At 35.7% G+C, this 26,796-nt stretch overlaps 4 protein-coding genes across 4 annotated transcripts; 1 reads left to right on the top strand and 3 right to left on the bottom strand.

Annotated features, from left to right (window-relative positions):
• Window positions 1-805: 805 nt before the first annotated feature.
• Window positions 806-8,394, top strand: LOC140820333 (ribonuclease TUDOR 1-like). Its single transcript, XM_073180681.1, has 17 exons — window positions 806-1,058; window positions 2,072-2,226; window positions 2,708-2,788; window positions 2,900-3,016; window positions 3,098-3,202; window positions 3,335-3,541; window positions 3,651-3,866; window positions 3,941-4,048; window positions 5,010-5,180; window positions 5,269-5,466; window positions 5,536-5,880; window positions 6,003-6,233; window positions 6,311-6,496; window positions 6,573-6,650; window positions 6,732-6,926; window positions 7,255-7,632; window positions 7,926-8,394. Exons 2-17 carry the CDS (start codon window positions 2,086-2,088, stop codon window positions 8,112-8,114), a joined length of 2,946 nt encoding a protein of 981 aa, XP_073036782.1. The 5' UTR covers window positions 806-1,058; window positions 2,072-2,085; the 3' UTR covers window positions 8,115-8,394.
• A 1,782-nt stretch (window positions 8,395-10,176) lies between these two features.
• LOC140819339 (calnexin homolog) lies at window positions 10,177-13,442 on the bottom strand. Its single transcript, XM_073179380.1, has 6 exons — window positions 13,228-13,442; window positions 13,069-13,138; window positions 11,061-12,181; window positions 10,888-10,959; window positions 10,692-10,805; window positions 10,177-10,584 (listed from the first exon to the last, which is right to left on the bottom strand). Exons 1-6 carry the CDS (start codon window positions 13,321-13,323, stop codon window positions 10,441-10,443), a joined length of 1,617 nt encoding a protein of 538 aa, XP_073035481.1. The 5' UTR covers window positions 13,324-13,442; the 3' UTR covers window positions 10,177-10,440.
• A 1,636-nt stretch (window positions 13,443-15,078) lies between these two features.
• LOC140819713 (uncharacterized) lies at window positions 15,079-17,142 on the bottom strand. Its single transcript, XM_073179892.1, has 4 exons — window positions 16,984-17,142; window positions 16,769-16,902; window positions 16,399-16,684; window positions 15,079-15,227 (listed from the first exon to the last, which is right to left on the bottom strand). The coding sequence occupies exons 1-4, from the start codon at window positions 16,999-17,001 to the stop codon at window positions 15,117-15,119; spliced, it is 549 nt and encodes a 182-aa protein (XP_073035993.1). The 5' UTR covers window positions 17,002-17,142; the 3' UTR covers window positions 15,079-15,116.
• A 742-nt stretch (window positions 17,143-17,884) lies between these two features.
• On the bottom strand, window positions 17,885-21,973 carry LOC140819480 (calcium-dependent mitochondrial ATP-magnesium/phosphate carrier protein 2-like). Its single transcript, XM_073179597.1, has 4 exons — window positions 21,248-21,973; window positions 18,720-19,493; window positions 18,520-18,610; window positions 17,885-18,387 (listed from the first exon to the last, which is right to left on the bottom strand). Exons 1-4 carry the CDS (start codon window positions 21,714-21,716, stop codon window positions 18,195-18,197), a joined length of 1,527 nt encoding a protein of 508 aa, XP_073035698.1. The 5' UTR covers window positions 21,717-21,973; the 3' UTR covers window positions 17,885-18,194.
• Window positions 21,974-26,796: the final 4,823 nt, after the last annotated feature.

Here is a 26,796-nt window from a genome sequence, read left to right as displayed (position 1 = left end):
GGTATATTAGTCAAATTTTTTATAATTCCAAAAATATCATTTAATCCTCGAACTCCATACATTTTATTTTCTCTTATACCATTTTAGTTTTTAAAAAATTGAATGGCAGCGCACTGAGTTCATGTTAGCATAAAGATAATAGACAAAAATTTGTGTGAGATTGTCTCACGGATCGTATTTTGCGAGGTAGATATCTTATTTAGGTCATCCATAAAAAAATATTACTTTTTATGTTAAGAATATTATTTTTTATTGTGAATATCGGTAAAATTGACCCGTCTCATAAATAAAGATTCGTGAGACTCAAGATAATATATTGATTTGCATATAAGATTTTAAAATTGATTTGGATATGCGGAGTTTTAAAAAAATATATATCATCACATCATATATCGAATATCGCATCGAAAAGACATATTGATCTCTGATCCGAACAAGTTGTGAATTGTTTGACGCTCTATCATGACGGTTTCAATTTCCTGAAATATACTTATTTCTCCATTTTTTTTTTCCTGGGATAGTACATATCATGTGTTTCACCACCCACAAGATAATTAGATAATATTTAGATTGTATATTATCTTGAGTTATTTAAATAAATCAGCTTAAATTTTTTGAAAAATAATTTCAAATACTGAAATCTTATCGTAGAAATATATGTAAAATGAATAATAAATTTGGGGAAAAAAATCGAAGCAGAACAAAATCCAATTCATCGATATGGCATTCAAGTAAATTTATACTAAAAAGAGGTTATTTTCAGTTCTGTGCAGATCTCCTCGATTTCAGCTATAAATGCCATTCGCATCGATTTCTTTGTATTTTCCGATCCGCCGTACGCAATCGGAGCTCTCTCTCACGGACAAGACATCTCAAATTTCGTTCCTCTCCTGATAAATTATCAAAAAAAGATCCATTTTTTTTCGGAATTTCATTGAAAGATTGATTGGATTTTGATGCATTCGTTGTAGTTGAACAGCATTTGGATCGGTTCGATCTTTCTGTGCATCTACCAATCTCCTAAAGCCTCGGCCGCATCGAATTTTCTGTTTTTTTGGGTAATTTTTTCAGATCTCTGTTCCTTGACCTGTTTAATGATATGCATGTGATTGGATTAAGTGAATTACGCAAGATTTGTGATTTTTTGTGTGTTTGGTGTGTAGTTTATGTTGATCGTTGATGTTTGAGTGACGGATCTCTCTCTTTCGATGTGAATTTGTGAGGTTATGTGACTGCATGTGCTTTTAGATTCGTGTTTGTGTTTTTTTCTTGTTCCGTGTGTGTTTTTGTTGAATTGAATATTTGTGTGTGTGGAAACGATAGCCTGTCAGTCTGTGTAAACTGATAGCTATATGATTTCTTTTGGTAAAATTGATCAGGTTTGAGTCGGCCTGAAGAATGTGGTGATTTTTATGTATTTATGAAAAACAGCGACTTTTTCTGTGTTTTTTCTTATGCAGCTGGATAGCTTGTTCTAAAAAAGAAACCCAAAAAATTACACTATATTTTACTCATTTTTATGATTAGGGTTGATCAAAATTCTTCTTTTAGGCGTTATCATCAGCGATAACGGTCAAAGATACGATTTTTACCCGTTATCATCAGCGATAACGGTCAAAGATATGATTTTTACCCGATAACGGCCAAAGATAAGATTTTTACCCGTTCTTGCCGTGCGATAACAGCTAAGGATACGATTTTTACGAAACTATCTCATTTGGTTTTGTTTAATAAATGAAGGTTTGGTCTATTTCCGAATTTTTTCTCTTTTTTTAGCGGAACCGTGAAATGTCTGGTTGTACGCATTTGTGGATCTTAGATTGTTTGCTTAGAGTTGGCAGGGACTAATTTAGACTGGTCACGAGGCAAGCAATTAAAGATGCTACTGTTGAAATTTTTCTGCTTAAATTTCTGTGATGCGGAAAAGATACATTTTTTAATTGTGCTGATAGCACGTTGAATGTCGTCTTTCTTATTCATGTTGTGTTATGGAAGGCGTATGATTTTTGTTTCTTGTAGGCTATATAGTGATTTCGGTGCTCACCTTTGGTTAATGGTTGTGTTATTGCAGACTTCGCTGCTGAAATGGCGTCGCCAATTGCATGGTACAGGGGAAGAGTTAAAGCCGTTCCATCTGGGGACAGCTTGGTGATAATGGGAAACTCCAAGGCTGAGATCCCCCCAGAGAGGAGTATCACTTTGTCATCGTTAATGGCTCCAAAGTTGGTACGTTCAGATTATGCGGAAACCTTCATATTTACTCGTGGTTGGACAAAATCATTTTTCCTGCTATCCTGGCCGTCAGATTTTTATGCTTGTGATAAAGGTTTTATATTATCTTTTAGGGGAATAGGAGAGCAATCTGTTGGCTCTTTTGACATCCATGCATGAACATTTGAAAATAAATAATAAATTTGTTGCCTGTTGTCTCAACTTAGGGGATCCACTGATTAGAGATGTATTCCGCTAGCTATTTTATTGAACCGGTGCAACTTTGTTATGTTAGGAGCCACTAAATTAAGACAATAAGAGCGCCTCATGGTTGTATTGACTTTCTCTTGCAGTTCTTATTAAGACTTAAGAGGGTTTCATATTTGTAGCTATATTCGGATTTTGGTTTTGTGACTTTTTAATGTGGGTTGTGTATTTGAATAAGCTTTTATTTTACACTTTTATTGTGGCCATCAGTTCTATTTTCTGTTTATAGGGTGCACCACACAGAGGTGGTATCGATGAGCCTTTTGCATGGGACAGCAGAGAATTTCTAAGGAAGCTTTGTATTGGAAAGGTGTGATATACTTTAATTATTGTTTGTTTTTAAGAAGTATTAATCATTCGGACCTAATTTTTTAGTCTCTTGGAAAAGATGACACATTTATTTTGCCTCTATGTCCGACAGGAAGTCACTTTCAAAGTGGATTACACTGTTGCATCCATAAATCGGGAGTTCGGGACTGTTTTCCTTGGAGACAACAACAATGTGGCTTTAACCGTTGTCGCTGCAGGCTGGGCGAAGGTTTTCTTTTTATTCTTGCTCGAGTTTCTAGCGTTTCTCTTTGGTTTAAGCCTTGCGTTATGTTATTTATTTAATTTGCAGGTTAAAGATGTAGGTCAACAGAAAGGAGAAGCCAGTCCTTATTTAGCAGAGTTGCTTCGGCTCGAAGACCAAGCCAAACAGCAAGGTGTGGGTCGCTGGAGCAGGGTATGTCTTAACTATCAGTGTGAAGATTAGTTCATTGAATCACCTTTTTTACGTAGATGAATTTTGATGCTGCTTCTCCAGGTTGTTTCTGATTTTGTTATAAAATATTTTGACATCAGTTGCTGCATTCAGGTACCAGGTGCTGCTGAGGCTTCCGTTAGGAACCTGCCTCCATCAGCCATGAGTGATCCTGGCAGTTTTGATGCTGTGGCTCTCTTGGCCGCAAATAGAGGTAGTCCTTTGGAGGCTATCGTGGACCACGTCCGTGATGGAACCACACTTCGTGTACAGTTGCTTCCAGAGTTTCAGTATGTCCAAGTGTTTGTTGCTGGGGTTCAGGTATCGAACCTGGCTGAATGACCAAATATGATCGAAGTTTTATTAGTCAATCGTTTTTCCATTCTTTGTTTCCCGATCTTAATTCTACCAACTGCAATTTTTCCATCAGGCACCATCTGCGGGTAGGAGGGCTGCATCGGAAACTGCCATTGGAACTGACACAGCCTCGACTGAACAAAATGGAGATTCAGTGGCAGAGTCTCCTGCCCCATTGACATCTGCAAAGAGAATTGCTGCCTCTTCAGCATCCATGGTTGAAGTTCCTCCAGATCCCTTTGGTAGAGAAGCCAAACATTTTACTGAGACTCGTGTGTTGCACAGAGATGTGAGTATCATTGAGATTTTGTAGTTTAATCTCTTAAAAATTGTAACTATTATGTATTTGTCAAATTGTTACAGGTCCGGGTTGTATTAGAGGGTGTTGACAAATTTAGCAATTTAACTGGCTCGGTATTTTATCCTGATGGTGAATCAGCAAAAGAATTGGCATTGGAGCTTGTTGAAAATGTAAGATGAAAAACTTATTACCCTTTGTCAAAAAACAATGTGTTGGATTAGATTATGAACCTATTTGAGCTCCAACTCTCATGAGATTTTATGTAGTGCTGTGCACGAAGGAGAATTTGATGCCTGAAACAAGCTTCTGAACCAGTGGATCAATATAATATTCGAGCATACTCTGTAGTCTATTTTTTAAGTTATTGGGTGAAAGATATTTGTGCCCGATTGATCCCTTATTGAGATAGTAACTGGAAATAAATTATAAACAAATGGTATTGGAGCTTTTCGAAAATTTAAAATGAAAAACTTATGACCCTTTTTCAAAAAAGCAACGTGTTGGATTAGATTATGAACTTATTTGAGCTCAACTCTCTCGATGTTTTCTATAGAGCATGATGGGAGAAATTGATGCCTGAAACACAAGCTTCTGAACCAGTATATCAATATAACATTCTAGCTTACTCTTTACTCTATATTTTAAACTACTGTTTGAAAGATATTCATACAAAATCGATCCCTAATTGAGACAGTAACTGGAATAAAACTATAAAAAATTTGATTATGGTACACAGATATCATTTGTGCTTATCATGACAATCTGGTGTCCGGATTGCTTTTCTCATCATAAATGTGGTGAATCAGAATGGAGCGTGTGTGGTCACTTGACACAGTTGTGCACATGCATCAATGCTTTGTCAAAACATGAGTTTTTATTTACTTTCTGAACACTCATTGTTATTATTACTCGTATTTTGATGATAACTAGTTTGATATTGTAAAAGTCAACTGCGTATTGATGAATTAGTCGTCGGAGATGTGCAGTATGACTGTTTTCTGCAGGTTTTGGCGAATTAAATTATTTGTAACATTCTCTGACATTCTTTCGCATTCTTTCGCACCAGTTAATGTATTGAACTATTTTGCTCCGAAGACTTACTCCTCAGAATTTCCTGTTATGATTTTACAGGGTTTAGCTAAATATGTGGAATGGAGCGCAAGCTTGTTGGAAGATGATGCTAGAAGGAAGTTGAAGAATGCTGAGCTTCAGGCGAAGAAGGCCCGGTTAAGAATGTGGACTAACTATGTTCCCCCTGCATCGACCTCGAAGGCCATTCATGACCAAAACTTTACAGGAAAAGTAAGTCACTCCTGGTGTTGACACCATTCTCCTCTCGGTTTTATATTTCCTGCCGTTCTCGCAGAAACTTAGTTTTGAACTTATGCAGGTTATTGAAGTTGTAAGTGGGGATTGTATCATTGTTGCTGATGACTCGTTGCCGTTTGGAGATCCATCTGCAGAGCGACGAGTCAATCTCTCAAGCATAAGGGGTCCTAAAATGGGCAATCCTCGTAAAGATCAAAAACCTGATCCCTATGCTCGTGATGCTAAGGAATTTCTGAGAACACGCTTAATTGGCCGTCAAGTATGGTTCTTGACTTTTGATACACTGTTTCCTGCACCGTATTTGTATTATAATAGCTGCTCTCTTCAGGTGCATGTTGCGATGGAGTATTCTAGGAAGGTTAGTTTGGCTGATGGGACTGCTGCTTCATCCGGAGCAACTGAAATGAGAGTTATGGATTTTGGATCTGTCTTCCTTCCAACCAAAGATGGGATTGAGGCTGCATCTGGAACGGGCAGTCAGCCGGCTGGGACAAATATTGCCGAGCTATTAGTAGCTCGTGGTTTTGCCACTGTTGTCAGGCATCGTGATTTTGAGGAGAGATCTAATCATTACGATGGCCTTCTTTCTGCTGAATCTCGTGCAATTGCTGGGAAGAAGGGTATGCATTCCGCCAAAGAGCCTCCCGTGAGGCATGTAACTGACCTGCTAACGGTTAGTATTTTGCAATATTGAATTGCTGATACTACTTTATGTTAAATAAATTTTGTTGTGTTTATATTAATTAAATTACTGAAACAAGTGATTTTCTGTCCTTGTATTTGAAATTGTCTCAGGCTGCTGCCAAGAAAGCAAAAGACTTCTTGCCATCTTTGCAACGCAGTGGGAGGATGACTGCTGTTGTTGAATATGTGCTTAGTGGCCATCGATTTAAAATCGATATTCCCAAAGCAACCTGCAGCATTGCTTTCTCATTATCTGGGGTCAGATGTCCTGGTCGTGGAGAGCCTTATTCTGAAGAAGCTATTTCCTTTATGAGAAGGAGAATAATGCAGAGGGATGTTGAGGTAGTGTTGTCCTTGTCTTATTATATTCCAGTATTTTGCTTTCATACCTTACTGTGTTTTATAATCTCTTGCACTAGATTGAAGTAGAAACTGTTGATAAAACCGGAACTTTCTTGGGAACCCTATGGGAGTCCAGAACCAATATGTCAATACCCCTTCTGGAAGCTGGCCTGGCAAAGCTTCAATCTTTTGGCATGGATAGGATCCAGGATGCTCACCTTCTGGCTCAAGCTGAGCAGTCAGCAAAACAAAAGAAGTTGAAGGTATGTACTCTAGAGTCTAGGGTTTAACTTACAATCCTTGTTCGCACCTTTTATTCCTAATATTTTCAATTTGCAGATATGGGAGAATCATGTGGAGGGAGAGGAAGTTTCTAATGGTTCAGCTGTTGAAAGAAGGCAGAAAGAAGAGATCAAGGTATGTGAGCCTTAAAAATGCTCACACTTTTTTGTCTTTTGTTTTTACTGGGAATCTTTTGATCCACGTGATCTTTGTTAGGTTATGGTTACCGAAGTCCTGGGAGGTGGTAAATTCTATGTCCAGTCTGTTTCTGATCAGAAGGTGGCTGCTATACAGAAGCAGCTTGCTTCTCTAAACCTTCATGATGCTCCTTTAATTGGGGCCTTCAATCCTAAAAGGGGGGATATTGTCTTGTCTCAATTTAGTGCGGATAATTCTTGGAACCGAGCAATGGTAAGATGCTATGCATGTATATGCTCTTTAGATTTGTTGAAGATAATTAATGAATATGATAACAATTTCATATCATTCATCCCGTTTACTTGCTGTAAGTTTCATAGTACTAGTACTACTTGAATCAAATATTTTAACCACATGTTGACAGCTTATAATAACCACATGTTGACATGAAAATTTTTATTTCTTTAGTTGGGTTTGGTCCATGATACACGGGGTATTTCAGTAGATTGAAGTTATAAATATTCCATGTGTTCACCATGAAAATTATAATTCTTTACTGTTTCTTTTCTATTTTTCTAACTCGTTATTTTAAATTTCGAAGATTGTGAACACTCCTCGAGGTGCTGTTGAATCTGCAAATGACAAGTTTGAGGTGTTCTACATTGACTATGGAAATCAAGAAACCGTCCCCTTCAGTCATTTGCGTCCTCTTGATTCGTCAATATCGTCTGCCCCAGGCCTTGCTCAGCTTTGCAGCCTGGCATTTGTCAAGGTTCCTAGCTTGGAGGATGACTATGGCCAAGAAGCGGCTGTTCGTTTGAGCGAACACCTATTAAGTGCTCCAAAAGAATTTAGGGCCTTGATAGAAGAAAGGGACACATCAGGCGGAAAAGTGAAAGGACAAGGAACTGGGACTATATTTATGGTCACCTTGATCGACACAGAAGCTGATATCAGTATAAACGCGATCATGCTGCAGGTTCAACTGACTCTTCTTTCTGGAAGAATTTTCTCAATTTCTTCATATTTTTATGCTCTAATATTGTGAATGATCAATCATATATCAATCAACAATTAGTTCCTATTTCCTTGCTCAATGACAAGGAATTGGTTTAAACTCAATTTAATGGAAAACCATGAAAAGACTAGCTATCTCTTTCAAGTTCGTGCTGCAGATCTTCTTCTTTTCATATGCTTATCATGATTTAGAATAGGTAGAGTTTTATTAGTAGGGCTGTACTCTGATCATGACCAAATTCGTAAACTTGTCAGGAGGGACTTGCTAGGTTGGAGAAAAGGCGTAGGTGGGAACCCAAGGACAGACAAGAGGTGTTGGATGCATTGGAAATATACCAGAAAGAAGCACGTGAGAAGAGACTCGCAATGTGGGAATACGGAGATATTGCATCTGACGATGAGGATATGGCACCACCTGCCCGCAAAGCTTCCGGAAAGCGATGAACAATTGCTTTTCTCAGCCTGTACCGATATTATTGTGGCTCCGGTATGAAACTAAATCTTGACTCAAGCAGATGATAAGTTACATAGAGGAGAAGTTTAAAGTTACATAAATCCCGCCAGTGTGACAGACAGATTGGTTGGTTGGTAGTTGAGAAGAATTTTGCTTGATTTTGGTTTTCTTGATTCGTATTTTTAAAGTTTAGACTCGTAATAAGGTTTGACCTCCAACTTGTCTTGGATTTTTGTTTTGCATCACATCTGAAAAGATTTTTTTTTGTTTTATTTCCTGTCTTGCTTATCTACTGATCCTGCACTTATCATCTGAAATCAATAGTGTCCACCATGAAAATGAGTACCGGCATTGCTGCTCTGTGTCTAGGATTTAATACTATAGACAAGAACAGAATTGCACTCCCTGCGATATTTGATTGTTTATCTATGTTCCCACACACACACACACACACACACAGATACATATATATACAGTTTTCTCATTCAAATACAATAAATAAATACACGGAAGGTGAAAACAAATAACCCCTTTTCACAAATTATATTTTTTCCGCCAAGTATTTGGCTCATAGGAGAAATGAGAAGTTACTTTTAGGTCTTTCCTATTTTTAAGTCATTATCTCAATAATCCATTTAAAGATGGACAATACAATTATTGATAAATGTGAGGTTCATTATTTTTCCAAAAATTTCAGTAATTTAAGAACATGACCCCAACGAACAAAAAGATGTATACAGTCTCTCCGGAGCAGTGCAAACAGCACTTATGCCCGATTCTCGTTTCGGATTCTGCACAAGTAGCTTGATCACCCCGTAGAGCCAAGATTGGACTTTGATGCCTTCACCATTTGTACTCGAATTCGTAACATCTAAAGAATATATTAGTGTTCATAGTTACTATGAATCATTTTTGAAGATACTCAGTCAATCTCGAACTAGTTATTCAGAATTTACTCCAGTTGAGTTCAATATAAGAATTTTCAATCTTAGCTGGTCGAGTTCGACTCAAATGCAAGCAAACATCCTCCCAAGATTCATCACTCAGGGGTGTACTGTGGGCACTGGTTTGTTTTTGTGTGATTTATTTTATATTGTTGGAGGTGGAATTTCATTAACATTGTAAAAGGTCTTTTTTTTACGGCAGAAGCAAAATGTTTAGGAATTAAGTCAAACAAAATCCGAGTTGGATCCTTTTCTAGTTGCGAGAAGAAGTTGATTAGTCTGCTGGGGACATTTTCGGACTAGATCCCCCGGTCTTTGCATGCAGCCCTTTCCTAGTGTCTCATACTAGACGACATTCGCATATTACGATTAAGGATGACAACGGGACGGGTTTAAAACAGATTTGGCCAATCTCAAAACATGTCCCATAAAAAAAAAAACTGAACCCGTACTCAAACCCACCCCAGAACCCATAGGTTAGACCCGTTAATCATATTTTATTTTCACTTCTCTAGTTACTACACCAAAAATATATATATATATATAAATAATAATATATTCATTAAAGTTACATCTCAAACATAACATCTAATAATAAATTAACAAAAAGAACAGGCTATCGCAAGTAACGACCGAGAAATTTTGTGTCATTCTTTAAAAAATTTAATTTAACGCAATAAAACAAAATATAAATAAATCAGCATGTTTAAAACCGCTCACCGTCCCGAATGTTGTTTAAAAACAAACTTTCGAACCAATTGGCCGGTCTAGACCCGGTCCTTCAATTCCAGACCCACTCAGATTGGGGCAGATTTTATATGTGATAGGGTTCATTGTTATCTATGGTTACGCTTAACTGTTCAAGTCCATATATAAAACTCTCAATAAATAATCTAATCGTCGTAAAATATTTAACACTCTTACGCCCAACAAGAACGTGAAAACATAACGATTTGTTAAATTCTAATATCATGTAAAAATCAAGACTTCGATCTTACTCGAGTTCAAAAACTAACTAAAAAAACTATCAAAATTCATACATACAATTCTTAATTAATTTATCACAATGACTTAATTCAATCTATGTAACACCTTTGACAGAAACAAATAGAAAAAACAGTGAATAAAATTAAGCATGCCCCAGTGAGGAGATACATTAAAGCAAAATTATATCCTTCAAAATTTCCTCTACGTCAAATCCAATCCAAGTATGAAAACAACACATCTCAATAAAAAAGTTCTCTTATACACTGTCATACAAACCTAATAAAGGAAAAAAACAAGTGATCTAGCATTGGCTGGCAGTGCATATTTTTTCTTCGAGTTCCCTAATTTAGGGGGGCAACTGAAATCGTCAATGCCATCTGGCTTCCTAATTGTCGCGCCTTGTGTTCCTTCGCCGAGGAGCAGCATCTGCAGAGGAATCGTCGTTCTGCTCATCCTTCTCCTCTGAGGTCACTTGGTCATTTGAGGTTTCAGCAACACCTGTATTCTCAGCCTCTGTAGTTGGTTTAGCCTAAAGTCGACAATCAATTCATACACACAAGAGGAACATATTAGTGATTAGTAAATAATAAAAGCAGATGAGAGGAGCAAAATAAATAATTAATGAAATCAACTCACAGGCTTCTTTCCACCAAAGATGAGTTTCAACAAAACTGTGAAGATGACAACAACAACGGAGACGATAATTCCAATCGTGAGGTTTGGTTGTTTCTCAGCCTTCTCAAGCAGGTCCTGCATAGATAAGAGCCTAGTCTTATAAATCTGAAATCTGCAAAAGAGAACTAAAACCCAGGTAAATAGGACAACAACTTACCAATACTTTGACCTTGCGCTCACCCAAGAAGGGAAGGTCTGCAGCTTTGTAAAGGTAATCGAACACGATTTTCTGAAACAATTTACCAGTAGAATGTGCAGTTTAAAACCAGTATATGTAGGCGTAAGAAAATTGTTGAAAGAGAGGAAAATACAGTGAGACTCCATAATTACCTGGACTCCTTTGAGCCCATCTGAACTTGGTTCCTCAGCCTTTTGTTTCTCTTTCTCTACGTCAAATTTCGGTTTCCATGCTGTTTCTCGGTACAATTGTGCAACTTTTTCATTGGAGGCTATCAAAATATTGTCAAACAATATACCATCTTGCATTGTCCAGATCTCAATGCCAATTGCTGCAATTGGATCAAAGTTTGGTTTGTCCACTTCGAAGTACTCTGGGTTTCCAATTAGTTGAGCCTTCCAAATACCCTTGTAGTTAGGGTTCTCAATGAGCGGAGGCTGCCATTTTCCTTTGTAAGCAGGATTCCTCTTCATCGGCTTCTTCCACTCCCCACACCCAGGAGCCTCTGCACATTTGGGGTTGTCAATTTTTGGTGCCTCCCATTCACCATCCTCTTCATCATCCCAATCTTCTGGTTTTGTAGCTTCAGGATCATCAACCTCCTCAGGTTCATCATCCAACCAACCTTCAGGCTTCTCAGCTTCTTCATCTTCAATTTCCATTGGAGCATCCTCATCCCAGTCCTCGGGTTTAGTGGCTTCTGGGTCTGGGATTTTCGCCCTCTCATCCCAATCTTCAGGTTTCCTGTCATCAGGATCTGGGATAGTCTTTGGTGGGATAAGTGATGGTTCAAAGTCTTCTTCCGAAAGGAAGTTAGCTTTCTTCTTTTCTTCACCATCAATCAAGATCCTCAGCTCATTATCAGGTTTCAAGATGGCAGTGTAAACATGGGTCAATTTGTCCGATGGCACTGATGGCGGATACTTGAGATGATGTTCAATATATTTTCCAGTCTTGGGGTTTTCATGCTTCAAAATAAAGTGAACCTTATTGGTGGCTCCACATTTGTCAGGACCAAACATTATTGTGTATGGTGACTCATTGTCAAAATTCTTGGGAATCCATCCAGCATCCTGAGGGCGGAGGTATTTGATATAAGCACCTCCACATTCGAGGCCTTCCTGGAGGCGGACCTCAAACTGAAGGACAACTGTTTCATCCTTGAGTTCAGCAGGTTCTTCAAGTACTTTCACTATGGCATGTTTCTTGGCCTTCTGACTCACAAGAAGTCCATAATCATCATGTCCCTCACTCTTCGAATGTTTCCACACACCTGAGAACATATCAAAGGCGTTCAAAAAGGAACATTTAAAATCAAATTTTTTTCCTCAAAATGCCATGATTTCAGAGATTAAGAACTGCATATACATCCATTTGCCAAAAAATAACCAATTAGACAATTCAAAACACAAAGCTTGGTAGGCCAAATAAGGGTATAAAGAATAACCTTCAACAGAACTTCAACACCACAATTTTACCTTAAAGGAAAAAATGTGTCACCTGAAGACCTGATTAGGCGAAACAATTAACCAAATAAGCGTAGCGTAGACAGAACAACGAAAAGCGTCATTTGTTTTATAAAAGGATGCTTGAATAGAGATATGAAAATACCGAAACCGGGTGGGTGAATGTGGTTTTAGAGTTCAAGATTCATATTTTACGTGATTTTTTTGATAATAAGTTTAAAATACAATGCTTGATAAATTAAATAATTAATTTTTTAAGCTTCTGTATCCATACATGGTAACCGGTGGAAATATAAAAGAATGTTAAACCAACAGCACACAACTTGATTTCATTTCCCCACCCCTCTATGAAAACTCTGAATAGTTCACTGTGCCAAGCATCCCTCATCAATCTTTTTCCTAAAGCTAATACTTTCGCACGGAGACAACAAATTATCCCTTATCTTTAATTTCAGACTAATAAAGCAAATTTCAGACTAATAAAGCAACCACAATCACAACTATAACGCATTTAAAATTTTAAATTTCTTAATCATACAATAAGAAAAACTATCAAAACTACACAAAGAGAGGCAAAATTCCCAAGCTTAAAAGCCACTGAAAATATAACACGCGCGTCAATCTCCATATGCAAACAAAAAAAAACAATCAACGAACTGATTTAACAATAGAAGCAGATCCGACAAACTCTTACCGTTGTAATCCTCCTTCTCAGAAACCACCCATCTCCCCTCGAATTTCTCATCAAACGATTCGTAGAATTTCTGCAAAAACCACACGAATTTATAAGCTAAAACAGATCCAACAAAAAAGAAACCTAAACAAGCATAAAAAAAATTAAGCCCAAACCCACCACATCATCAGAAGCGCGGAGCTGGGAGACGACGCATCCGATCGACAACAGCAACAAACATTGCATTATCCAAATCTTCCGCTTCCGATCCTCCATCGTACGAGCAAAAATCTGACACCGATCACAAGGAATGGAAATCTGCAACACGGATAGAAATTTTCCCGGGGCGAGCTGAAAAATCTTCGTAAGAGCGCAAAATGGCAACTACGGAGAGTACATTTGTGTGCGATTATATAGATCTGGTTACCAAATGGAATCGCGTAATTTCGACCAATGATCTTTTCTTGCCACGAGAAGTGGACCAATGAAAACCGGCCACGTCTCACGTTTTACGTGGAAAAAAATCTGGTAACTCCAGTGCCGGATCTCGGGTACACCCGTTGTTATTATTAATATAAGGATTAGGGATATATATTATACTACTAGTTATTTTGTCTGCGTACGATCTTTTTTATTATTATCGATGCATTAAAGTAAAATTTGACAAATTATAAAAAAATTAAATTGATATTTGAATGGTTGAAATTAAAAAAAAAATAAAAATGTAATATTAGTATCATATAAAGGTAAAATTGAAAAAAAAATTGATTTCCTCTCTAGATAGTTATTATCATGTCCTCACATAGATAATATATATATATATATATATATATATATATATATATATATATATATATATATATATATATATATATTGAGTAGGCCTCATGTGAAACCGTCTCACGGATCTCAATCTGTGAGACGGATCGATCATACTCATATTCATCATAAAAAGTCATACTCTTAGCATAAAAAGAAATATTTTTTCATGGATTACCCAAATAAAGATTCGTATCACAAAATATGACCCGTAAAACCATCTCACACAAGTTTTTGCCACATATATTATTGTCTTAAGTATATTTTATGATGATTTATATAAATAATATTTTTTTTATAAAAAAATATTTTTTAAAAAAAAATTGAGTAAAATATCAGTCGAATCAGTCTCAAGAGATTATGTGAACAATCTTATATGTCAATTAAATCTACTGTTACAAATTAAATATTATTTAATGAGTAAATCTTTTATAAAACTGAACTCACGAATTTTTATCTGTAAGACGGATCAACCATATCGATATTCACAATAAAAAATAATACTCTTAACATTAAAAGAAACATTTTTTCATGAACGACCCAAATAAAAGATTCATCTTACAAAATTCGACTCGTGAAACTCTCTCACATAAATTATTATCTTATCTAATATATAAGAATCATATTTTTTATTATAATATATAAATCTCGTTTCATCTATTAGCGTATATCTCACCAATTTTTTTAACATTTTCCTCAAATAATAACTTTTTGTATAATTTTTTGTGTTTAATTGTTTTTCTATACTAATTTTTATTTTTGAAATTTATTTTCTACTCTAGTATTTTTTGTTCTTGGCCTTTAAAAAAAATCATGTATAATATACTATTCACGTAGAACTCTTAGATAACGTAGGTATATTATTCTTCTTCTTTTGATAATATATATAAAATATATTATGTGAAACATATTACAAATCTTTATATATATATATATATATATATATATATATATAAAATATCATATGAAAGATCATCGTCTTTTATAACGAGATCAATCTCACCTATATTTATAGTAATAAATAATAATTTTAACATCAAAAAATATTTTTTTAAATATTCTAAATAAGATATTTGTTTAATAAAAATAATTCGTGAAATCGTCTCAAATTTATATTATAAGATTCATAATCATGTAAACCCAACAAAAAACTAACTTGATCCAACAACGATATTATACAATGCTAATTTAATTAGAATTAAAATTAAAAGATAATAAAAATCCTGATTTTGCATTTTATTCCACGTATGTTACAGGTAAATGTACAATATTGCCGAGAAGAAAAGTGAAGTTAAAAGCCCATATATCCATAGGGCCTTTGATCCAGTCCAACATCTTTCATTTACTCCCCACGCATTGGCCTGCAAAGTTAAAAAGATAAGCCCAAACGACGACAATGGACTAATACACAAGTAAATGGACATAATTAAACTATTTCGATTAAAACAATTCAATGATTTCGGTAATAATATAATTAAAGATAATTACATTTTTTTCTATAATAATGTTGTTAAATTTAAATTTTATTCTTAAACATTATCTTTGTAATAATTGTAGTAATTATCAGAAAAACAAAAAATTTCACAAAGGGTCGGATGGCAGAACATGGTAACCTCGTCAAAGGGTTAGAGTTCACTTTTAAGTATGACGAGATTTGCATACTATCATATTATAAAAATATTATTCATATATAGATGATGTCGTTTATTCAACACATGACACATATATTGTATTGAATGATGAATAATGATCTGTATCGAACGAAAACACACGTCATTGTACTGAATGATTAAATAAATTATAATACCGATCATAAGTCTCTCCATGGTTTAAAGAAAGAAAAATTAAAAGTAACTCGAAATTCATACATCAAGATATCTCTCAAATAATGTTCTAAAAAACACGTTTAAGCGAAATACATTTAAGTTGAAACTCGACAAAAACGTTCCGTTTCGCAGAAAAACGATCAAGGTGTAATATGATCCAATTTAACATAACTAAAATGTTTAATTAAACGTACTTATGCACAATTAATCGTATCGATTTATTTTTTAAATTTTTTTAATTTTGAATATATGTCTATTATTTTAAAATAAAATAATAAATTAAGATTTTAATTTAGATGTTTATTTTTTAATTATAATTATAATTAAACGTGTGTGACAATAATTTACAAATATTTAACAATTTTTAACATAACTTGATCGCAAAAACAAATAAAAAATTGTAATTTTGAGATTTTTATGTTTTATAAATATAAAAATGAATGTATAGACTTAAATTTTTCATATTTAAATATTATTTTATTTATTGATTTGAGATAATTACAATTATATTAAATACTTAAATTTGTGTTAATGTCGTTTAAACTCGAAATCATACTTAAACTTGTGTCAATGTCGTTTAAACTCGAAAAACTAAAACTTGGAGTTCAATGATCCATGCTACACACTTTTTAGACCCTTGCTCTCAATCAGATCCATTTATTGAAAATCCAAACACAACTTAAGACGTGAATAACATAGCACGCACCTGGCCAAAACATCGCCACCGATGGGATTCGACAAGATTTCTTGGCGATCGGAGTGCTGGATATGGGCCACCTTCCGGAAAAAACGACTGCTTCACAAACTTCTCAGCATCATCCGCCACGTGCTCCGGCTCCGCCACTTCCGGGAACGTCTCCCGCCTCGACTTCCGGACGGACACGTTGGGAGCACGCCCCAGCTGATGCAGTGCCGTGTACACCCCGAAACTAGTGGATAAAGCTATCATCCCCAGGGCCACGCAGACCGGAAAGAAATCACCCTTCGGCAACCTGTTTACGGATACACCGCATGAAAAACAAATTCTTGACATTTCACTCGTATATGTATGTATATATATATTTGATGATTATTACTTGGATTTGATGAATCCTGGAGAAGACTGGACCAAATGGGGAGAATCAACATAATATGCTTTCAGTTTCGGGGAAGTCGACGTTGTAAAACTCGAACTCCCTCGTAACTCATTAGCCATCAATTTCCAGTAACCCTGCAAGAACAAGAAGTAAACTCATATTTCGATCTTCCAGATTTTTTACTGAAAGAAAATGGAGACTTGTAAAGTACATACAGCAGCTCGAAATGCCATGATTTTCCAATTTTCGTAGAAGATTCGAGTCTTGTGATTGATTTATAGCTGCGAGAGATGAGATTAATAAAGTAATAATGGAGGAGAAAAGGATAGCTGTCGAAAAGCTAACGGGACAGCGTTGTTATGGAACACTCTTGAAGCCACACGTACATTCCCATATTCCAAACTCCTGTATTTTCTTCTTTATTATTATTATTATTATTATTATTATTTAAAAAAATTCTTATATATTAACTAAATATTTTTATATTATATTAACATGGAAGTTGGTGAAAAATTTCCAAACAAAACATTTCTTTGGGTTCATTCTCTACCTACAAAATTGTGGTACTATATCATACAAAATGTGGTATACTTCATGCGGAAATGTGGTACTAAAAAAATACTCAAAGACTGAACACAAAAAAAATTAACAACGGGAGACTGAAAGTCAATTTCCCAATATCTATATTTTGTGTGAAAATAGTAGATATCATGTTCAAAATTTTAAAAAAAAAGTTAAAACATGATTTGTCATGTTATAAATGATATGATTGTTAAAAAAAAAAAAAATCAAGAATACATAAGTTTATCGGAATACGATAGTTATATGATTTACTAATATAAGCTTTTATTTTAAAAAAAAATTAAGATGATTTTTTTATAATTTTAAAAGGATATTTTATGTATATAATTAAAAAAGTAAATGATGGACAAAAAACAGACAAAGTAATATTTTTTTATCAACTATAAACAGATTAAAATCAAGATAATAAAATTTCTTTAAGTTACACACTCAAACACACTTAATTTCCAAAAATAATGTTTGAACAAAGTCATTCCTCCACATTTCCCCAACTTCAGACATGATAGGAAAATTCAACAGTATATTATTAATATAGCAAAAAATGACAGTTCCGCAGGTTTGGTATTTGTTGTGCACATGTATGTATACCTTTGTGGCAAAAGTTTACAACAATCACCTAGTATCATCACTCAACACAGAGGCACATTGTGAAATATCCTTACATCTCTCAACTAGTTAGTAAGTCAATCCCTTGTAGATAACTCCATGTAACGGTAGCTATCTCGAGCAAGAATCAAAATCTAGAGTATAATCCCAAGAATAACTGATCGCCAGTTTACAAAGTTAATTAATTTATCATCATCGTCGACTCCATTTCAGCCGTCTAGGAGAGACATAGCAACGCCTAATCAAGATCCAGTCTCTTCTTCGTGGCTTCGTAAACCAGATATGTGATGCTGGCTGATGGTACCACTTTGAGAAGATTTGGAAAAAGACCTTTATAGAAGCCCCAAAAACCTTCTATACGATATGTTCTCAAGAATACACCTGACATGCTATTGTCGGTCGTGCCTTTGGTGGCACGGTGAGCTTGCATTCTGAAAAATAACTTATCAATCAATACAAACAAGGTATGTTTTCTAATGCATGGACAATACTGGTTTCTATGATTCTAGTCGCCAATTTTTTTCTCCAATGGACAAAAATGGCTGATAATTTGTGTGCATTACCTTGTTCTTACCACCTGTAGTGGGTAAACGCAGGTTGCTCCAAGGGCTCCTGAAATTGTCCCACAACTGAGTTGCACAAGAGGGCCAGGTTCTGAATGATATTTAAATTTTAACCGTTTCAGTAATGGTGATACATCTGAGGAAACGAAGACTTAACTTGGTCCAATCAAATAGAAAAGGAGTAGCAGCTAATAACATACCACCATCCTGAAGAATATATTTCCTGGACATGTCTTTCAAGGTCTCGTAGACAGCTAAGTCAATTCCTGCATAAGGAATAATTCCAAGAAGAGATGGGATCAATCCTCTATATAACGCTCGAGGTCCCTCCTGAATCCAAATATCTTTTGATAATTTCCCAATATTTGGAACAGTCCCACTTTCACAAGCATAAGTTTGTAACCGTGTTTTGACGAGATCCATTGGGTAGATAGAGGTTTGTGCCACGGCTCCAGCCAACCCACCAGCAACAAGTCGACCCGCAGTTCCTACATCCCCGTTAGCATCTCCAATGACATTCTTCAACTTTTCGTATGTGTAGAACTTGATGGCACTTTCAGGTGCAACCTTCAACACATTTAACCCATTACCCCGAAAAAAACCTAAAAGGCCACCTTCCTTCCACATGTTTTGAACTGCAGGAACAATTGAAGCACGTGTAGTCTGAACTTGTAAAATAACCTTAAGGCGATCAAGTGGTGCCGTTGCGGTACGAGAAGTGGCTCCAGCAACCCCTCCCGCAATTAAATACTTGGTGGCATCAACATGCTTGCTGATGCCTTCAGGAATTACAGCATGTTCACCAATATCTATAAGATATACCCTTTCCCAGTATCGATATATGTTTTCTATGGTAGCTTCATGTGGATAAAGCAGAAGAAAATCTCTCCACTCTTCGAAAGTTATAATTCCATTATTGTCCTTGTCAACATGCTCAACAAAACTGGCAAGTTCGTCATCATCAAATTCTATCCCTGCAAAAACAAGCTGCTGTGGCTTATAAGATGAAAACAATCCAAAAATATCCAAGAAAATCAGAACTACACGAGGATTCATCAAAGAGCTGACACAAGACAACTCACAAGCATTAAGAAAATTCTCAGGACTTCAAATGCTAATCATGCAAAGAAATCAATAATAACTAAATAACTGAGTAAAAGGATAACTAAGAAAACAGCATTAACCAACCATCCATAAGATATAGTCATATAGACTAACTTTATCATTCAAAGACAGCTAGTATAGGGACCATAACAATTAGTTTAAAAAGGTCAAAGTATCAACATATGAAGGAGATAGTCGCTTTTTATAATTGCAGTGCCAAAGTGCCTACTTAACATTAAAAAAAATGAAGAACCGTTTTATATGATATAAAACTCAGAATAATGATTAAACCCCATAAGGCATACACCTAGGCTCAAAGCTCGGGAATGCCCAGCCCTTGCACCTAGATACAATCCAAGGGCAGACCTCAACCATAAAGCTCAAGCCATGGTGCTCTTTTAAGGCTCAAGAACGCCTTATTTGTAAGCCTAGGTAAATCCAAAATGGAATGCAAGATAACATCTTTTCATTTCCGTTAATAGACTAAAGTTTTAATTTTAATGCTGTTTTGCTAAAGTATAAATGATAAAATTCTCTACAAATACTTATATTCTATAAAATCATTTCCTTTAGCACTCCACTTCAATATGCCTGCACCTCTTGCCTTGAACTTTGCGCCTAAACTCTACAGTAACTATGATCCTTATGCGACTCACGCTTCCAATAAATATGTAAAATAGACCACAAGAGGAAAGATAGAATGTGAATGCTTCCAGAAAGCAAGAAAAATGGAAAGGACCAAGGCTTCCAATGACATGTACTCCCATCAAACACAGGGGAAAGAAAAAAGTATTGAAATATATAGTGTCTTACCTGGATTCGAGAGAAAAGAAAGAAAAATAATATGAGCAAACGCAGACAATTAATAGCATCTTATAGTTTGTGATAAACACTTGCTTCGTTCTGAACGCCACAATTCGTTGTGATAAGATCTTATAGTGTATCTACAAATCTAAGGTGCCAAGCTCCCAAACCAGGACAAGGAGGTTTATGGTCAGCACAATACAAAATAGATAATGAAAAAACAAAAAAGCTAGGTCTGCATAACCTCACCGCAACAATTTTTCCAAATCAGTAGACAACACAACAAGCTTGCATATTATAATCCAAGGTCATCTTGATTTGGCGCTGTTTATGTTTTCTACAGCACAATGAAGGCCACATCATAATTGATTTAAGCACAAATCTTAATGTGTTACTTTGAATTCTGCGTAGTTGAAGTGCCATTCTACAAGCAACGGAACTTCATCATAACTACAATAAAACACATACCTCTGCTTCTATTGCTAAGATTTTTATGCAAAGATTAAGGATCAACGCATGCCTTCAACAAAGAGGATAGCTGGGGATGGATACACCAATCAACAATTTTAGAATGGCATTGGCTCAAAGTAGCATAATATAATTCTCAGTACTGGAAAACCATTAAGATCACTTTCAGTCGAGAGACCTTTCAAGAAGTAACTTCAGGAATTTCACATTTTTGCATGCCATCATAAATTAATTCCAATATTTACTGTTCTATATCTAAATTACAAACCATAAATAAAAATTCTCAAATGCAATCAATCATATTCTTTACAGAAAAAGGTGCAAAATACCACAGTAGAGAAAACATACTTACCGGCCTTGACTAGAGCATCCCACAGCTCCTCAGGTAGAATACATCCATTGTGCTCCACATCAATCGCCTGAAAAATCCTGTACAATTCCAGCTCCTTGTCATCCATATACTTTCTAAACTCCGGATAATCAACCCTCCCATCCTGATTCGCATCGCATACCTCGATCAGCTCCTTGGCGAACTTGTAATCCGCGGGGATTTGCATTGCCGAAAGCCCCTTCTCGATTTGGGCATAATCCAAATACCCCACATTATTCGTGTCGAAGAAACCGAACAAAGTCCGGATTCTCGAGTCCCGCTCCTCCTTGGTCTCCCTCAAGGCGGACAGCACATGATCCAGCGACACGGGCCCGGGTTTCGCGACCGGGTTGCAGGGTCCGACGCGGTTTTTCGAGTCCTTCTGCCCGGTATCCATCGGTGCTGCAACTGATTCCTGGGAATTCGCATTCCTCGACACTACCCCAGACATAAATGAACTCTGCAAAAAGGAATTGGCACAGAGGAAACAAAATCGAGGGGATTTTTCTCACTGCATGCTACGAAAAAATATGGTGTTCTTCAGATGTGTGGAGCGAGCTGGGTTGCCTACGTGTTGTGTGTATTAAAGAGAAGATTGGGTTTGATAATGGAGAAGGAATGGAGAATATCTGGAGAGGATCTTCTCGAAGGAAGACCCGAGGAAATGACCCGGATTGCTATTTGGAGCTCCGGTTTTATGGAGAGGCGAAGATTCATAATAAGCGTAGCTATTACGTGGACAGTTTGAATTCTCAAATATAAGCCTTGTTTTTTTCAAAAAATATATGTATAAATTCTATTTTTTAAATCATATTTTTATTTATGTAACTGAGATATTTTTTATTTATTTATCAATCAATTCAGGTTTTAACTTTTAGTTTACATTTTTCCCATTTTTTTTATTAATAAGTAGCATTGGATGTCGAATAAGTCTCTTGTGAGACGGTCTCACAAATTTTTACCTGTGAGACAGATCAATCTTACCGATATTCACAATAAAAGTAATATTCTTAGTATACAAAGTAATATTCTTCATGGATGACCCAGATAAGAGATGTGTCTCACAAAATATGACTTGTAGGACCTTCTCACGCAAGTATTTGTCTTCGATATCACATCATATTTTTTAGATGACTCCCTATCTTTCTCCGATGTCACATCAATATTCTAATAAAAAATAATTGAAATAAAAAACTAATGTCATTAATCGACCATGGCTATAAATTTATCGACAACGGAATTTAAAAAAAATACACATAAATTATAAACCCACAAATATAATTTTTCATATTATATTATATATATATTTTTTATCTCTGTCCCTTTTTTGCAGCATATATCTTGTATTTAAAATATAATTTCATCTTATATTATTTAAGAGTAGTTCATCGTAAGCACAGTCTCTTGGTTTGAGAGCTTTTGGAGGTTCAAATAACACGTTTGAAAAAAAATGTGCATAAAAGTTTTTTCTTCGCATTCTTTGTATGTTTTTTTAGAGTGGTTTTCATGTGAGATCGTCTCAATGATCTTAATTTATGAGACGTGTCAACCCTACTCATATTCACAATAAAAAGTAATACTCTTAGCATAAAAACTATTTTTTCTATGATGACTCAAATAAGAGATCCGTCTCACAAATACGACCCGTGAGATCGTCTCACACTAGTTTTTGTCTTTATTTTACGCCAAGGTTTTTAGTTACTGATATTATTTGGTAGTGTTTGGTTACTTTGATAATATCTCGTGTTTGGTATCAAATTTACGTATTTGTTATTTATCTTATATAAATTGGATCATTAATTATTTATTTCACATCAATCAAATCGTTACTATAAAATTGCAATATTGTTAATTATTTTCTTTTTATTTATATTTATTAATTGGTAAAAAGGTTAAAACATAATTTATCATTGTGTCTCAAATTTAATCATTTAAACTAAATAAATTATTATTAATCAATTTGTATTCTACATCCAACTCGAACATCTTAATAATCATGAATAATGGAACTCTTGTGCGTGTAAAAGTTTTGGGTTCTAAGATATAATTTATTTCTTAAAATTATTTTTTTCTTTATCGATAATATTTTATTAAATAATTGATTAAGAGTTCTGTCTTTCTAGAATTTTATAGATATTGACTCTAGATTTAATTTGATATATTTAAAAGTGTTTATTTCATTATAAACTCTATTTTACCAGGATTTGTAGGCATCTAATTAAGGATACAAGTCTAGGGAAAAACATGCATGTAAATATAAGATCACATAATACACATAAACGAGAGGTAAAAGAGCGAAGAGATAGAGATAAGCGAAGAGATAGAGATAATATTCTCATAGATAAGGATTAAGTCTCATAGAACTGTCGTTTGAAGAATATGATTATTTATAATTGGGTTGTTGGAGACATATGAAGACAAGCAACAAGTGTTGATTGAAAATTTCGTTTTGTTGATATAGTTTTCGACACATGATTTTTGCATTATTTGATTATTTTATTCTTGTTTTAGAATGCAATTTAATGCCTTAACTTGTTAAAGAAGATAATTTTTCATAGCATCACTAGTATTGGTTTTGTAAACTCAAGTTATTTTTTTAATGATTATTTTGCCTTGAGACATCGCGTAAGTATTTATAGTGGTACATAATTATCTCTGATTTATTATTATTTAAGTTATTTATTTGTATGATATATTATTCATCTGCGAGTTTTCAAGTGTTACAACATCTGGGACAACATTGACATTTGATACACGCAAATTGTTTTATTTGGTTCATGTTAAACAGAAACTCCCTTCACAAGTTGTATCAGAGCCTCCACTTGACTTTATTAAGTGTGATTCTGGTTATTTTTGTTTAACATGTACAAATAAATGGATGCACCACTTACCATCATCGTACTACAACCACCTGTCTTGGATGGATCCACCTATATTATGTGGAAGGTCAAGATCAGAATATATATGAAGTTCATAGATGAGAAAGCATGACAACGAGTTGTCAGCGGCTGGACTCCACCGAAAAGAATAGATGAAGATGGTGACAGTCCGACAAAGCTAGAAAATAAATGGACAGCTGATGAAGTACTAGTCTCGAACCACAATTCAAAGGCTTCAAATGTAATTTTCACCTTAGTCGATATAAACATATTCAGTTTGATTGCCAACTGCGTATCTGCTAAGGGTGCATGAGAAATCCTTAAAAACATTATGAAGGATCTAAAAGTATGGGAAGGACAAAGTTGACAATGTTAACATCTAAATTTAAAAATCTGAGGATGGACGAGACTGAAAAAATCATTTACTATGATCGTCGCCTCATAGATATTACCAACGAAGCATTTAGCCTTAATGATCCAATCTCAAATGAACATCTGGTTAACAAGTACGTAGATCTCTGCCAATATGATTCATTATCAGGATTTGTATAATTGATGAAGCAAAAGAAGCAACTCAAATCGCATGGAAGACTCGATAAGTTCACTTTGTACTTTCGAGATGAATATACTCTCATCACCAAAGTGGTCAGCCATTGCTACAACATAGAATAGGGAAAATGGTAAAATGGTCAACGGAAATCCCAAAACAGAATCTATATCCCAAAATCGCATGCATGCTCTGATACCATAAATGTAGTGACCCGTTCCAGAATCACCTACTAGTCAAGAACTAAGCATGCAATTAACCTAATAAACAATAATCAGAGATAACAGCGGAAAAAGTCAACAAAAATACCGATTATACAACCCATTCGAAGTCTAGAATAACTCAAAATGAAATATCCAATACAACCATATCGAATCAAAACAATACCGATAAACCAACCAGCTACTCAACGTCCTCCTCCTGCTCCTCCTGAGCTGTCCAACCTGAAGCCTGCCCCGTGGGAATGGGGTGTCCAAGAATAAACAAAACCGAGGACGTGAGCGATAAGAACGCCCAGTACAAAAGTATGAGTATACAGACCTATATGAAATGCACATGCTATGATCATGATACCGGGGTAGTCAAGAAACAGGAGTCACAAAAGGATCTCAACAATGCTCAGTCTAGAGGCGCCAAGTGGATAGTGCCGCGCGGTCCAACCTCTGGGTCACTGCATCCACTACAAGACAGACGTGGACCTAAAATGTCCCGGACCACCGAAGCCCTCCCGACCCGTCGGCCACTGTGTACTCTCGGTGTCCATGCGTCCACAAGACAGGGCTGAGCGGCCCCAAGATATAGCTTATCTCGAAAGAGATACAGCTCAACAGCAAAGGCTATCTCGAAGGAGATACGGCTCAACATGAAATGCAACGTGCAGTAATAAACGTGACATAATAGCATGCATCATATGACATATATCAATGCACCACATAATCATGCAACACATATAAGAATGTATACTCAACCAGGATATCTCGGATAGTACTTTCGTACCTCTATCACAGCAATCCTAATCCACTGGAACAACCAGACAACAGGTCTAATCCAAGCCTTCATCAAGTGAAAACCATCACTAAACTTATCTACCAGACTTAACTAGATAATCCTGAGATAAATACTGATAAAATTCCAAACCTTCGTCCGTCGCTAGCCCGCTGATGCCGCTAGCTCCCAACTAGAGCACAGCTCTGCTACAAGACCAGCAGCTCCCCGCTAGTGCCCAAATCTCGGAACAAGACTAGAACCTGTCAGAAACGACTGAAATGCTATGGAATTCTCTGAATTGGCGAGTCAAAATGAGGAAATCCGACCACTATTTATAGGCCATGTTCGGATCGTCCGAACCCTCTTCGGAACGTCCGAACTCTTACGTGTCCATTGGCTCTTGACAGCTCATGATCGGATCCTCCGATCATACACTTCGGACCGTCCGAACATGCACGTGTCCAGCTGCTCTTGACACCTCATGATCGGATCCACCGAACTCACTTCGGACCTTCCGAACTCCCACGTGTCGATCAACTCTTGACACCTAATGATCGGATCCACCGAACTCACTTCGGACCTTACGAACTCTAAAATATATGTGCAGAAGAATGACAAAGGTAGGACAATTGCTTTCTAAGTATCCAATGATTCATACAATGAACTTCTTCATCTGTCACAAGAAGTCAATGAGTCGGATCTATGTGAAGACTATATATTCTATATCACGATAAAGTTCAGAGATTATTTGAAAAGAATAAGAGACAAAAAAAAAAAGACAAGACGATAATTTAACTTCTCTAGTCTAACTACTCATGAAAAAATTCAGAAGTCTCATAATCAAGGACAATTTTGGCAAAGGAATGAAGGTAAGAATCAATTTAATTTCAAAAATTCTGATTCCATGCAATACAATTGTTTTGGAGACTATGCAAATGAATGCGAGAATATATTTCGCAAAACTAAATGACTAAATGTCTTCTTAAGTGATGATGAATCTGATGAGTAAGAAGAATCAAACGAAGAAGAAAATCACACTTCATGGACTGGACCTTTGGAAAAAAAAAACACCAGATACAAGTTAATCCGCTAGGAGTTGCCTCCGGTGTTGCAACACC

This window comes from Primulina eburnea, chromosome 18 (assembly GCF_022965805.1).
Source record: "Primulina eburnea isolate SZY01 chromosome 18, ASM2296580v1, whole genome shotgun sequence".
Classification (NCBI taxonomy): domain Eukaryota; kingdom Viridiplantae; phylum Streptophyta; class Magnoliopsida; order Lamiales; family Gesneriaceae; genus Primulina; species Primulina eburnea.
Note: the sequence above shows the minus strand (reverse complement) of the source record. Positions and strands in the feature narration are given on the sequence as shown.